General features: G+C 39.4%; 1 protein-coding gene across 4 annotated transcripts in view; it reads right to left on the bottom strand.

The window, feature by feature from the left end:
- The window catches only part of AGO2 (argonaute RISC catalytic component 2), a 96,685-nt gene that overhangs the window by 25,804 nt on the left and 55,742 nt on the right, over window positions 1–15,139 (bottom strand). The window contains exons 8-12 of one of the 4 annotated variants that reach the window (XM_077493383.1): window positions 13,757–13,862; window positions 11,501–11,648; window positions 9,370–9,489; window positions 4,807–4,956; window positions 797–930 (exon numbers count right to left, since the gene is read on the bottom strand). In XM_077493383.1, coding sequence (XP_077349509.1) covers window positions 797–930; window positions 4,807–4,956; window positions 9,370–9,489; window positions 11,501–11,648; window positions 13,757–13,862 — 658 coding nt within the window. The remainder of the gene's footprint in view (window positions 1–796; window positions 931–4,806; window positions 4,957–9,369; window positions 9,490–11,500; window positions 11,649–13,756; window positions 13,863–15,139) is intronic. The other 3 variants (XM_077493385.1, XM_077493384.1, XM_077493386.1) reach the window with 3 other exon arrangements.

The raw sequence follows: 15,139 nt of genomic DNA, 5'->3' as shown, positions 1-15,139 counted from the left end.
GTACAGGCTCCTAAAAAGCCTCCAAGTCAGAAGGAAGTTGCAGGGCAAAGTCAAAGGCCAAGTACTATGGATTTGCCATTGCAGCAGTGTGAATTGAGCCTGTGGTAGTACATTTTTTTTTTTTTACAAAAATCCACCTGGCAAGGCAATGTCTCACCCTAAAACGAAGCCCTCCAGCGGCTTGCTGTCACCGTCGAGATGGTTTCCATCTTCACCCGGTCTTCCTTCTGGGTTTGTGGACTCAAGCCATCTGTCTGGCCAAGTAGCGATGACGGCGCTTCTGCACATACCCACAGGAGTCAGTGTTTACGGCACAAACCTCTGTAGGAATGGCACAATATGCCGTTCCTTCAGAACACACGCGCCATTGAATTCACTGACTGCTGCTCTGTGAAATAGATCTCCTAAACGGTACACATTTAGAAGATGTTACATTTTACTTGCAGGCAAGCTTTATTATAAGCTTACCTGTAGGAAAATAAACTGCTGACATGACTTTACTACCACTTTAACCTGGACAACTGAGTACATACTATGAGTACAGTGCATCATTGCCCCATCTCTTGAGGGGTGTTACCATGAGGACCTCTATTCAGTGTACTGGTGCAGAGAGCAGTGCTGATGAAAGCAATCACTTTTGAACCAGTAAGGACCACCCAAAACTAGAGGACCCCCCTGCTGCTTCAAATGACGATCCTGGAGACTTTGGAAAAGTTTTTAAACAAAAGACTGAGCGTGGGCTAGACTGAAGCTAGGCTTTGATAATCATAAGGCACATAGGAGAACAAAGACTTACTTGAGGTGAAGTTCTGTACATTGCCGTTGAGGAGCAAAGCAAGCTATCGCCCACACTTTAATTTCAATGCCAGTGTGGAACTGTTTGTTCCTCATATCCCAGACACCCTGGACAGGGGTAGCAATGGCCTTATTCTGAAAAGAAACAGAAAATCCCGATTTGCGTCGAAAAGACAAATAAGCACAACCAAACTCCCATTCCCAACCTTGTTTTCCAGGCACAACACTACAAATCCAGCAAATGTGTAAACTCTACAAATAAAAAATAAATTTCATAAGGGCTTCCCCAAGTTAACTGGTTAATGAGTTTTCACCTAACACCAATATAATTAAGCTATCATCTGGTTCATTACAGGTGTTCTTTCACAAGGCTGCATTTTAGCACAGTGCAGGTGTACCAGCGGTTTTCGTGCAGTTAATTCGCGGTTTCCCCGTTGACACTTTCTGATAGCATGTTTTTTGGAGCATTTTCTGAAAGCGCGCCAAAAGTTCAATGCTGCATTGGTGTGCTTTTAGAAAATGTTAAAATGTTAGATCTAACAGAAATTCAACTAGAAACCGCAGGTTAACCGCACTCAAACCACGAGTACACCGTCGCGGTGGATGAACCGCAGTGCAACAATGTGAAACTGGCCTTAGTGCAACAGACAACTACCCAACAGACTCCTTTAAATTATAATTGGCATATTACACAAATCCCCTTATGTCAGGGGTGCCCAACCTTTAAGAGTGAGGGCCACTTAAGCAACTTGTTAACCGGTCACAGGCCACAATGAGCGGAGGGATGGCATGTCTGTGCCTACTCTGCATTTGCAGAGAGGACATGGACGCAGCCTACGATACTTTTTGGCGGATCGCATTGGAGGTAGAACACAAGTCAGTTTATATCTGCCACTACTTAGAGGTGAATGGAGAGTCCACAGCACTGATGTGCTGTGGTTTACCCACATCACCTGTGCAACGCAGTGTACCTTTGGCTTTCCTGCAGTTTGCAATAGACTTCTATTATATTCTGCAGGTTTGGTGCACTTTCAGAAAGCTCAAACTCGCAGGTAATAGAAGTTTATGGCTCAGTGCAGGTAACCCACAGGTAAACTGCTCTGCACCTGCGGATCAGTTTGAAAGCAGCCCAGTAACCACTGCAGAAAAGATATGCCCATATATACACTGTGATTTTAGTAATAAACTGACTTTTAACAACAGTATTCTTTCTATTCTATCCCAGAGCAGGAGGTCGCGGGCCACATCAGAGGGCTCCGCGGGCCACTGGTTGGGCACCCCTGTCTGCGTTCAGGAAGATACTTTCTACAGTATAAATAAAATAACGGACAATGCAGCTTTATTAGAATACTGAAATTGTACCAGATGTTAAATATTGAACCTGTTGATTAAATAAAGTGATTACAAAAAATTATATATATATATATATATATATATATATATATATATATATATATATATATATATATATATATATATATATATAATTGAACCAGGCCCTCCCATGCAGGAATCCATGTGGAGAGGACAAGCTAAACAATTCCCATGGCAGTTACTGTATGAAGCACTAAAACTGATCGTCACGTGTTTAGAGTAAGGAGCTAAAAACACCAAAATGTATTACTGAGACATGGCTACTATGTTGTCTGAAATTAAAAAGGTCTATATCAGACATAGCAAACTGGTGTGTCATCGGCACCATGCAGTATGTTTTTTTTTTTTACCCCCCCCCCCAGGAAATGTTTTAGGGCACCCATTACTATAGAATAAAATGCTGTGCATTGTAATTTTTTGCTAAAAGACCTCATGCACATAGCTGCAATCAGATATGCAACAGATCCGAATGCAGTCCCTGGGTTGCAGTTCGAAGACAACGGATACAGACCATATTTAAATGTTGCATGCATGAAGACAGTTGTGCAAATGTTTACAGCAAATATACACCAACGGCCCTGAATACCAAAGGGCATTAGGCACTTTCTTAATCTCCATCCTAGATGACAGGTGGCAACTGCATCATGATTTTACATAGATTCATATCTTGCTGCCACACATGGTGCTAGAATTTTTTTTAGGAAATAAATAAGTGTGGCACTCTGTTATTAACCTTACATCTCCATCAGATTTAACCATGCCTGGTCTAAACAAATGACTTAACTAAGCAGTTATTTCAAAACAGAACATACGTTAGACTGTGGTTACATGTGTGCTTTATAGCAACGGGATTGAGAAATTTAAGTCTCTAGTGACGGAATTCTCTTTGCATCAAATTGTAAATGACTTGGCACACAGGAAGACAGACACAAATAGCTGACCTTCCAAAAATGGTGCTTTTCTGGGTGAGGTTTCCCACTTCAATCAAACAAGTGCTAGGTCTTTGCAGGGCACAATTGACAGGTTCACCTAGCCGCCAACCCTTCCCAACTGCACATTCACTATATCTTTGCTCCCCCACTATCAGTTTAACCAAATGCCGGCCAGCCGCCGTAATAATGTGGCAAGTTGGCACAGCTCCTCAAATAGCCATAGCTGTATGTCAGGCGCTTTAAGAATAGCAGCAGACACGTGCACCCAATGCTCGTGGCTGCGATGTCCATCTGCCGGCCACTCGCGATCGTTCCACAGAGAGCCAGAACAGAGATCTGTCAATGTAAACAGATAGCCGTTCTGACAGGGGAGCAGAGAGTGGGGAAGATCTGCTGTCCCTAGCGATCAGGAACAGCGATCTTTATGTAATCCTTGTCAGTCCAACCCCCCCCCCCCCCCCCCGTTAGAAACGCCTCCCTAGGGAACACTTAACCCCCTGATCTGCCCCTAGTGTTAAGCCCTTTACTGTCAGTGTAATTTATACAGTAATCAGTGGCTATTTTTAGCTATGATTGCTATATAAAATGTCACTGGTCCCAAAAAATAAAAAAGTGTCCGGTCTGCTGCAATGTCACAGTCCCACTAAAAATCGCAGGGGGCATAAATTTTCTGTATATTTTCTGTACAACGGCGCATGACCACACAATTGTCAGTTAAAGCGACCCAGTGCTGTATCGCAAAAAATGGCCTCGTCATTAAGGGGGTAAATCCTTGCGGGGAGCTAAAGTGGGTAAATACCTGGAAGAAACAAGGCCCTGTGCAAGCTAAGGGTTCTCTCTATGCCTCTGTATAACTGGCCATCCAGGTACCCAATCCAACTTGGGAGTGAGTGACATGCTACCCACACACAGAGTTTAGCTTTGCTCCTGGCAGCTAAGCAAAGTGACAGGAGAGGGAAGGCGAGTGAGCAGTAAGGGGATGGTTAGCAATTTAACGAACCTTCTATTTTGCCCTAAAAACAATCATAACCCTCGAGCAACACATGCACATTTCTCTGCGTTTTGCCTTTTTTTTTTTTTTTTTAAAAAGCTAGAAAGTAAATAAGACGTGTTTATCTGCTAGAATACAGTTAACTTCCTATATGATGTGAAAATGCTGCTACACTGCAATCCCAACCAGTGCTGCCATCCAGCCAGGGTTTTTATGCTTGACTACAGAACACCCCCAATTATAAGTACAGTATTTTGTAGTCCAGTAGAGGGTAAATGGACAGGGCTGACGCTGCTTGTGATTTCAGTGCAAAAAAGACCTAGGGTTGTCCTCTCAAATGGGAAGATGGACATTTTTAAAGGGTAAAAACAAAAAAAGGTGCATGTACTGCAAAATTAAATTAAATAAAAAATTAAGTTTTTTTGCCAAATGAGCACTGGAGGACTATTCAATCATCAGTCTCCTGCAAAATCATGAATTATAGATTTTTCTTGTAATCAATTAACATTTTCTACAATTAAAAACTAAGTGTAGCCCACAGTTTAAGTGATGATCCACAATAAAACCAAATATTAAAAAAATATATATATAAATCAAGCAGACACTCAGCGACAAATCAGCACAAGCATATTAGTTTACTATATGAAGCAAAGCAATGCCAAGACAAGCAGCACACAGCACAGAATAAAGATCAAGAACCATTGAGATGTCTACCAAGGGAGCATTTGGCTCTTCCCATACCCTGCCTCCGTATAGGATTGAAGGAGGTTGAAGGACTCTTCCGGTTACATCCGTCATGTCGTCTTTTACCATAATACCGAATTCCCGTACAAATGGATCGGTATTAAAACTTGCACTGCGCATCTGTAAAATAAATAAATAAAATAAAAAAGGACACAAAACATTACTGAAAAAGAAAAAAGGGCAGGGGGAAGAGGGAAACCTCCAAGTCAAAGGTCATTTGAAAATTTCAGCCAAGTGTGGCAAAGTTTACTAGGCACAGTAGCTGAGTGCAAGATGTTTTGGATGCATTTTTACAGAAACAAGTGAGCACCTTTTGGCACCTGGATTGGTGGACAGTTCATTGACATGCTTGTTTTTAAGGGGAAGAATTTTTTTTTTTTTTTTACACACACACACACACACAACCAGTATGCAAACATTCCAAAAAAGCAAACATACAAAAATAACACAAGAGAAAAAAAATTAATAAAAAAAACCCCCTTAAAAAGTGGATGAGAAAGAACATAGAATTCAAAAAAGAACAGTCCTATACGAGTCATAACAACCAACATTTTTCAATTACATGTTTTAAAGGTAAACTTACAGTGGGTCTCCCAGATTATATGATTATATTAGGAGGGCCATAGTGATTTTATCCCAAAGTTTGATTAAGTGTGGATTCACACCACAAGTCACAAACTTTATGAACGTTACAAAATTCAGGATGACAAGACCTCTTTTTTTCCCCGTACAAGTGATAACACTGAGCTGTTAAAAAAGGTTATTTTTTGGTTGATTAAAAATCTGGGCCATTTGCAGGTCAATACCCTAATAAACGTGCTACTATGCACCACAAAGGACCCTCCAGTGGCACGCTGCCACTGTTGCAGCTCTTCCATGTTCAACTAGAGCTGCACGATTCTGGCTAAAATGAGAATCACAATTTGTTTGCTTAGAGGATAGATCACGATTCTCGTGGCATAACATCATCTTTCACATTAAAACCAAAAAAATAAAAAATTTACGGTTTAGTTTTTCCCAAAAAATTGCATTTCAAAGACTGCTTGGCAAATACAGTGTGACATAAAATATTGCAGTAATTGCCATTTTATTTCTAGGGTCTCTGCTAAAATTATTAGAGAGAATATCTCTCATATATACATATATATATTTATATTATATATATATATATAGAGAATGTTTGGGGGTTTCCAAGTAATTTTCTAGCAAAAAATATTGATTTTAACTTAAGAAGTGTCAGAAAAAGATTTAGACTTTAGGTGGTTAAACTTCCTGCATTTACAGGTGGTTGAAAGCTTGTCAGACTGCCCAGATTATTTGTTTACACAAGAAGTTCTATCCCTTTGATCTAAGAAGTGTTAGTTACAATGTTTCAAGTTCTAAACTTGGAAGACTGGATGCTTTCTTTTCAAAGCTGAGTGAGCAGATAATCTCTCCACTTGTTTATATGAAAGAATCGCCTACTCTCAGCAGGAGAGATTGTGTTTTTTTAACGATTAATGGTGCAGCTCTATGTTCAACTGGTCTTCCTTGCAGGTTCACGTATTCTAGCCATTTGAGTGGCCGGGCCATGACACCATGAGTCAAGACTGCGGCACAGCGGTCTGCATTCCATGGAACACCGACTTTGTAAAGTGACCTGGTGACTTTGCAGGGGAGCAAGGAGAGCAGTCGCTCAATTCCGAAAATCAGCTACGATGGCAGAACTTCAAATGGGGAGCCTAAAATCAGCTTGGCTTGGTATGGAATATACATACAGAAATACAGCGACAATACTTCCCACTCACTTTTCTTTTAATAGTTTTGAGAACGCTGCAGGCTCACTTGACAGGTATAACCAATAAACAACTTGGGCCACTAGCCTAAACAGGCATCCAAGAGCTTGTCCCATAACAAGCATGTAGCCCATCAAAAATTGCCACTTGCTGCAATCCAAATTCTATCTTGAAACTATTGTATATATAGTTATTTCAGGTACTTGTATAGCGCCATCGATTTATGCAGCGCTTTACACACTAGCTATAGTAAATTTACATGTATGCACATAAGAGTCCCTGCCCTCAACTCTTATTCATAAATATTAGGGCCAATTTAGACCGAAGCCAATTAACTGGCCAGCATGCCTTTGGAGTGTGGGAGGAAACCAGAGTACCCGGATGAAACCCACACAAGCACAGGGAGGACATGCAAACTCCCAGCAGGTAGGCTAAAGAGCTACCCACTAAAGCACTGTGCTGCCAGTTACTTAACATACACACGTCCTGTATATCAGTGGTCATCAACCCTGTCCCTCAGGGCCCACTAACATGCCAGGTTTTATGTATTACCTTGGGGAGATGCAGACTAGAATACTGAAAATCACTGAGCAGCAAATTATATCACCTGTGATGTATTTCAGTCATCTTTTACATTATTTTATATATTAGCAAACCTGGCCAGTTAGTGGGCCCTGAGGACAGGGTTGATGAACACTGCTGTACATGGTGTATAGGACGTAAACATGAGCTCCTTCCCTAAAATAGCTGTTGATACACTATGCCTATTGCAGCCACATATATGCCAATGACAGTCTAAGATAATGCACTATATTTAGATTGCAATAGAAGCAGAACACCTGGGGTGGGGGGGGGGGGGGGGGGGGGGGGATACTCAAACATTGCAAAGAAAAACTACATGCTGAAATAGTTTTGTGGGAAATGAAGTCTAGCACTAAGACCACTGAACACCTAACCATGTAGTCCACAGGAAAGCCTAGGGCAGTGATGGCGAACCTTGGCACCCCAGATGGTTTGGAACTACATTTCCTATGATGCACATGCGCTCTGCAGTGTAGTTGAGCATCATGGGAAATGTAGTTCCAAAACATCTGGGGTGCCAAGGTTTCACCATCACTGGCCTAGGGAGCTGCAGGGCTGCAAGAAATTTACTTTGCAATATAAATGAAGCTAAGGATTGCGATTACTATGACTTAATTCCAACTGCCCCTCTGAGCAGCAACTTCAATGACAAATTTTAGTATTATAAACCTGTAATTGTGCAAATGGCCAACAGGCATGCTCTGGTGCTGCACAGTACCCTTTCACAAAGCCTGCCCTGCCTGCTAATCTGCAAAGCCAATGAAGAAAACTCAATTCTCAGTCTGGGATGAACATAAATGCTTGTTCCCTGCCTGCATAGAAGTGTGTGACAGAGAGGTGTCACACTGGGGTTGGATACAAGTAGGCCTGTGCAAAAATCCAATATGACCGATTAATTGTGGGTATTTAATACACAATTGTTCTTGCATTGCATACCCTTATGAAGCCACCCCAACTGAAACCCTGGACCTATTTAAAACATTCTAACCTTTTTCTTATTATATGTAAACATTTATCAATGGCATTCAGGAGGATTGCTATAAAAATAGTATTCGTCTGAGGCTTTTTTTTTTTTTAGCACAAAAAAAAAAAAAAAAAAAAAAAAAAAAACACCCTAGAGGAAGGGGATGCCTTGAGAACAAACATGGTCATTTACAAAAGGCTACTAAAAAGAAAGCAGGCAGTATACTGGGCATTGAAAGTTAGAACTTAAAAAACCCAGCATCCTGGGATAAAAAACACAACACACACACGGTCAGCAATAGATTCTGTACAGATTGGGTATTTTAAAGAATTTATTGAAAATGAACAGATATAAACCTGTAAGCAAAAAAAAAAATTTTTTTTTAGCCCTGCAGTCTAAACTACCAACCTTTCTTCGTCCTCCCCTGATGAACTAATCTTATTCATTTCCCCCCCCCCCCCCCCCCCAAGCTCCCCCTTTCTCAATTGCTGCAGTGGAAGGGTTTCAGCAACAGAGGTAAGTTCTACCAATCCAGGGAAAGTGGCGGACGGGACCAATGTGGCCAGGTACTGCGTGACCAGCTATAGGAATGCGAGTCATCAGCGACAACTCCACCTGTAACATTTGTTCATCCCATATAGTGCAAGCAGGCACAGCCTACAGGAGAGTCAACTCTGCGCTGAACTCAGGAACTATGGCAGGATCTACAGGCATTTGTTGAAACTTTGGAGGGTTAAAAACCCAACTGCAGATGCACTTATAATGACGAGTTGCAGTACATATTTTTTGGCCAGCTCAAGCTTAATAAAGCATAAGCTCTCAACTATGGCAGAGGCAAATATTGTGTGCCAAAATTTAATCAGAAAATGCAGACAAATTAACTACACAATTTGACTTGTGGTGCAGTGGTCGGTGGGCTACCACTTCAAGGTATTAGGCAGCAACCACTAAAATGCAGCATCAGCCTACACAACTAGTTTGAGCAAAAAAAATTAAATGAAAAATAAAAAAGCTGGTTGGCATATATAAGAGACATGCCATTTTAAAATAATGTTTATTTAAGGTGTTTCTGCTTCCTCAGTAATCACTAGAGTAATGTTCAGTAACAAAAGGATTTATGCATCTTCCCCTGGGATTTACACCAAGTTTATGTGCCTATGGTTACACCCTCAAGAGAGAAAGTAGGTCTAGCAAAGAGATTATAAACCTTACCAATTTACTGATTTCCTCCTGGCGGTCTGGAGCTGAGCGGGCAGTTGCTCGGATCATAGTGGAAGTTTGATTGTCTGTCAGTTTCTTTATACACCTTTGCCCTGCCACTATATTGCATACCTAATGAGGGGACAAGAAAAATAAATAAATGACTGCATAAAAATAATATCCTAAAAAAAAAAAAAAATAATAATATTCACAGCATTATAAAACAGTCAGGTTGGGGCGCTATATTATACAATGGATGCGTGTTTCTATTATAGGGGTTTACTTTACTAATTCATTACCCATTTGGAAGTTTAATGGATTGAGTGTGATTAAATTAGGAACTATAGAGTTTACTCTGGAAGAAAGAATACAAATACTTTAACATACTCAGTAGTTCATTATCACCATAGGAGGGGTGATCAAGGATTTTTTTTATTTTTTTAAAGGGTTATTGCTTTTAACAGAGACTATCACGGTTATAATCGTTTTAGCGCTCAGGAATGGCTTTCATTCATGGCAGCGTGCATACTATTGTGATTGGCTACAGCTATTCACATGGTACAGAGTGCTGTGATTGGCCCAAGTACCATGTTATAGCTTTGGGCCAGCATCATAATAGTAAACAAAACAGTTATGAATGGAAGCCATTAGGGATGCACCGATACCATTTTTTTTTTTTACAAAAAGTACTGATACTTTTTATTTTTTATTAGTACTCGCCGATACCAATTATCGATACCTGCTGCAAAAGTTTTGTTTTAACTTCGGCTGTCAGCAATGGTACAAAGCATTGAAACGATATTTACAAATGAAATAAAAATGTATTTTTTTTTTTTTTATTATTATTTAGCGTTTTTTCAATTTAAAATGTGTGAATATATGTTAAGATATATGTGGAAAAATATTCACTAACAAAAGCAATTTTAATTATCGTTGATAAAATAGACAAAGAAAAAAAAAAAAAAAAAAAAAAAAAAAACAGGAAAAGATTAGTTTGAATATTCTTCAATGGAGAAAAAAAAAAGCTTCTACATTGAAGAATATTGAACCAATAAAGCACCATTTTGCATTAAAAGTCCCTGACCCTTTCAGATGTGAATGTGTCCCATAAGAAACCATGTAAATGAACTGTGGCGCATTTCTGAAAAAAGCACCAATAAACACACAGATGTGAACCAGGTCTAAGACGTTTAGTAACATAATGGGGTTAAAAAAAAAAAAAAAACGCGCAGATAATCACTACTGTAAGGGTATTTTTTTTACTGTAGAACAGCGAGTAATATTTACAGTAGTGATTTGCTCTTTTTGTACTATAAAGGGATCATTTTAGTTTTTTTTTAACCCCATTATGTTACTGGCCGATTAAAGAGGAAGTAAACCCTGATGAGTTTACTTCCTCTTTCATTCCCTGCAAAGGCAAAGCATAATGGACTACTATGCATCGCATAGTAGCCCATTATGTGTCACTTACCCGACACAGGAGCCAGCGAAGTCGCCGCTGTCCCCTGTAGTCCGCCGCATCCATCTTGCTGGTGGCGTCTCGCAGCTCCGCCGCTGTCATTCGGCGAAGCATGTGCACGGGAGCCGACACGAGCGGCAGCTCCGTCGCGGAGAATGCCGGGCTCAGTGCGCCTGCGCGCCGCTGTCTACGGCACATGCGCCGTAGACATCGGGGCCCGTTTTCGGGCAAATATCTCCTAAACCATATAGGTTTAGGAGATATTGCTTGGACCTACAGGTAAGCCTTAATCTAGGCTTACCTGTAGGTCAAAGTGGTTTGTAAGGGTTTACAACCACTTTAATAGATTACCATTTTCATAATCAATTTCATAATCTATTATTTGTCGATTAATTGTTTAAGCCCTAGGTTAAAACAGAGGATCATGTGCTCATCCCTTGGATCTGCAGATGAAGAAAAAGAAATGAAAAAAAAAAAAAAAAAAAAAAAAAAAAAGACCAACATCACCTTCCACAATAAATCGAAATGGGTAAATTTCTTTATCCCCCCCCCCATGAGTACCATGCTTACTCAAACATAACCGCATATTGCCCTTCTGTTATTACCAATGTCGGCCATTTCAATTTGTTGCAGGACTTTATATCTGTACAAACAAGAGACAGACATGAATTATGAGATGCTTGCCTCGAGAGGGAGGTATGTGTGTTTCTGCTCCTGCCCGACCTGTAAACATGGAAGATGAGGGTAGCGAAGTACTAGTTTGTGTCTATCCTTGAAGTACTGTGCAACGGTACATTCCACCGTTTGCCCACTCTCTTGCTGGAGAGGGAATCTATAGGAAGAAAAGATAAAACACAAAAGATAACACCATATATAAAAATTTTAATTATTGTAAAAGAAAAAATGTTCTGTTAGCAATTTATATTTAAGTTTTTATTTTATAGGGGTGTTTTAAAGGTAACATATGTAAAAATGTTTTACATATGAAATGCATAGAAGCCAATTGTGAACAGGTAAAGATTTTTCAGGCAAAAAAAAAAAAAAAAAAAAAAAAAAAAAAATGTATGCATTAAAAGCTGGAGACCCACATGGGGTTTCTGTCACCTCAGAGGAATTAAGGTTGCTAAAGGGAAGACAACATGGGGTGAAATAATGGAGTAGAGTCAGGAAAGATGGAGAATCATTTATATACAGCAGCCATGAGTAAAAACTATACATGGCTTAGTTTTTGAAAACGAGGTCAGACTTAATAGATGAAACACCAGCGGTTCATTCAAATGGTCTGCATTCGGATTTTTTGTTTCATTAATCAAAAGCAGATAATATTAATTTATTAAAAAAAAAAAAAAAAAAAAAAAAAAAAAAAAACACAATTCTAGAAACAAATATACTTATTTCTAAATTAACCCCATTGTGACCAAAAAGCACAAATGAGAAAATGCAGAGAACAACAAAATAAAAAACAAAAAAACACACACAAACAATGCATTTACATGTTGCTGCTAGGGTTGCCACCTCATCCCTTTAAACCGGAACGCATATGAATTACACAGGTTCTGAGGCTAAATTAAATGCAGATAAAGCAGCAAGTTTAATTACCAACTTAATCAGCCACAGAACTTGTGTAATCATTATGTTTTCGGGTTTAAAGGAATGAGGCGACAACCTTAGTTGCTGAACATATTTTAGATGCATCGCCCATGTATTTTCATACCCAAGTTATAGGAAGGAAATGAAACACACTTTATAAGTTGACCTCCAGCTCTTAGTGAAGTTTAAATAGTTAATTAGTACCATGTTTGTCCAAACTAAACTATTAGAGTCCATTAACACTTCTAAATGTTGTGCTTTTCATTGCGACATGTGAATTTCATGCGACTTTTGGGGGTTTACATTGAAGTCTATGGCCCTAAAGTAGCAACAAAGTGGGACCAAAGTAGTGCAGGAACCGCACTGCAAAATCATAACTTTAAGGCATACATATATGAATAGTATTCATTGGGGAACATGGGGTGCGACTTGTCATGCCACTTTGGGCTCCAAAGTCAGATGCGGAAATGGGGCCTTACCGTCACTAACAGATGCACCGGCAATGGGTACGCGTAAGCTATATATACACACACCTCAGCAACATACAACATACAGTGTGGTGTTAGCTAGAATTTCCTGTCCAGAAAATAAATAAAAACTCAGACTTAGCACTGCTCAACCATTCACAGGGAGGTTTGCATTCTATGAATGAATACAAAGCTTCCTCTAATTAGCTGAGCTATCAGCTAACCAGGAAAGTTTGTTACCTATTCATAGAGAAAAAAAAAAAAAAAAAAAAAAGAAAAAGCTTTGTGAATGGCTAAGTGCTCAACCCAACTCAATTTTGTTCTGGGAGCAGGATGGGAAGTTCCCACCACGCTGCCGGGAACATTTGTAGCACCGTATATATACTATAGGTGGCTGAAATTAAAGCGCCGACAGTCACTGCATCAGTTTGTGAAGGTAATGGTCCAAAACTATTTAAAATGTCAGAAAAAACTGGAGAACTACTTCAACACAACAGGCTCAATTCACGATAGCAAAATTATTAACGATTGTTAGCCATTTATGACATGTGTAATCTTTTCTTTGAAGTTCATGTACATACACAATATGCGTTATCTAGGTGTATGCTGCTCATGGTCAAATGGCAGCAGGTGTGTACGCTACAGACCCTTTAATGTACCTTTAATTTAGTTTTCTTGTGAAACCCTAACAAAAATGTTAATAAAAACGGATTATATATATTTTTAATTTGTCTTAAAATAGAATGCTTTAGGTTTTCATAAACCTATGTCAAGTGAACAAAATTCAGATTTATACAGAAAATACAGTATGTGAACTTGTACTTGTTAGCGCAATGGGACAGACAGGTGTGAAGGTGGAAATCTAACAAAGAAAGACACTTACGTTTGATGACTTGCTGGTCGCCTTGTTACATTGCAGACTCTGTATTTTCTCTTCATTTGTCCACAGTGTGTGATTTCTACTTTTAAGCCTGGAAAACCAAAGCAGACTAGTTCACGCTAAGATCTGGAGCTCACGCACCATACCACGTTTCCAATCAAGTGACCCCGTCGTCACAGAGTCACTTCGCATTTCAACATAAATAAGTCTGCATTCACACCCGAGAACTGTGATTTTCAGGCGTTAGAGAGAGATTTGCAAGCGCATAGAGGAGTTTTAGAAGTGTCTGGCTAAATTTCAGACAGAAAAAAAAAAAAAAAAGAAGATTGTCCAGGTTGATGGTCACACAAGCCATTTAATAAAAAAAAAAAAAAAAAGCATAGTCTTCCCTTTAGCACTAACTACATCTTATGATGTGCTTCCATATTTTTCTGTTAAAGGATTGTTGGTGTAAATTTCTCATCTGGATTGTAGATATATGAAGATTTCTTGTTGCAGATAACCCTAACAATTCATACTGGGAATGCTTGTATTACTTTCCCTCTTTTCAAATATGAAAATAAAGATTTAAATAAAAAAAAAAAAAAAAAAAAACTGAGTCCACCTTCCTGGAGAAAAATAGCTATATATTCTATGTCTTTGGAAGTCTGGCTCCTGAATAGGTGTGATCAATCAATATGTTCAATCTAATCAGCCAATGCCCTTTTGGGGTACCATAAGGGAAAGTTGTTATGTCTGCATGCCTCTAGAATTAACTCTTAGGCTCGGGGCACAGTGCTGGAACCTGAAAGTCACGCAACGTTGAAGCAACTTCAGGGAAAGCCTGGATAAACTTTCTGTAATGTCCAATACAAATCACATCAATTAAGATGAGGATCCGACTTGGAGACTTCCATCAAAGTTTATAGGCACAAGGCAGATAGAAGTCGCTTCGTAGTACAGGGACCTTTTCTAAAGTCGGAGCAACTTCAGTAGTGCCAATTAAGACAGCTCTCATTGACTTCAATTGTATTTCACACGTCACATGGGTCTCACAAGTCAGATCCCAACTTGCAGCAGTGTGAACCGAGCATCTCATTGACACTATGCCTACTGCAGGGGATGTTTACAATTTTACTTGCATCTCTGTGCACACTTCTAGGAAAATCAGTGAGCCAAACATGTAAATCACATTTCCGGGGGGAAGTTCTGTACACCAACTGTGTACAGAACCACCTCCAGGTTATCATATTGCACTGAATTTTACAGAAAAATATCAGCGGCTGCAGATTAAAAAAGGAGATGCAATTTATTGTTAAAAATTACAACAAGGCTTGTGAGGCAATAGCACATGCTATATATTTTTATTTGCTACATTTTCCATGAAAGCAGAATTGCCCTTTAACT

The sequence above is a fragment of the Lithobates pipiens genome, unplaced genomic scaffold (assembly GCF_037356315.1).
Source record: "Lithobates pipiens isolate NorthernLeopardFrog02 unplaced genomic scaffold, aLitPip1_a1.2 Scaffold_19, whole genome shotgun sequence".
In the NCBI taxonomy this organism is placed as follows: domain Eukaryota; kingdom Metazoa; phylum Chordata; class Amphibia; order Anura; family Ranidae; genus Lithobates; species Lithobates pipiens.
This window is presented reverse-complemented; position numbering and strand designations above follow the sequence as displayed.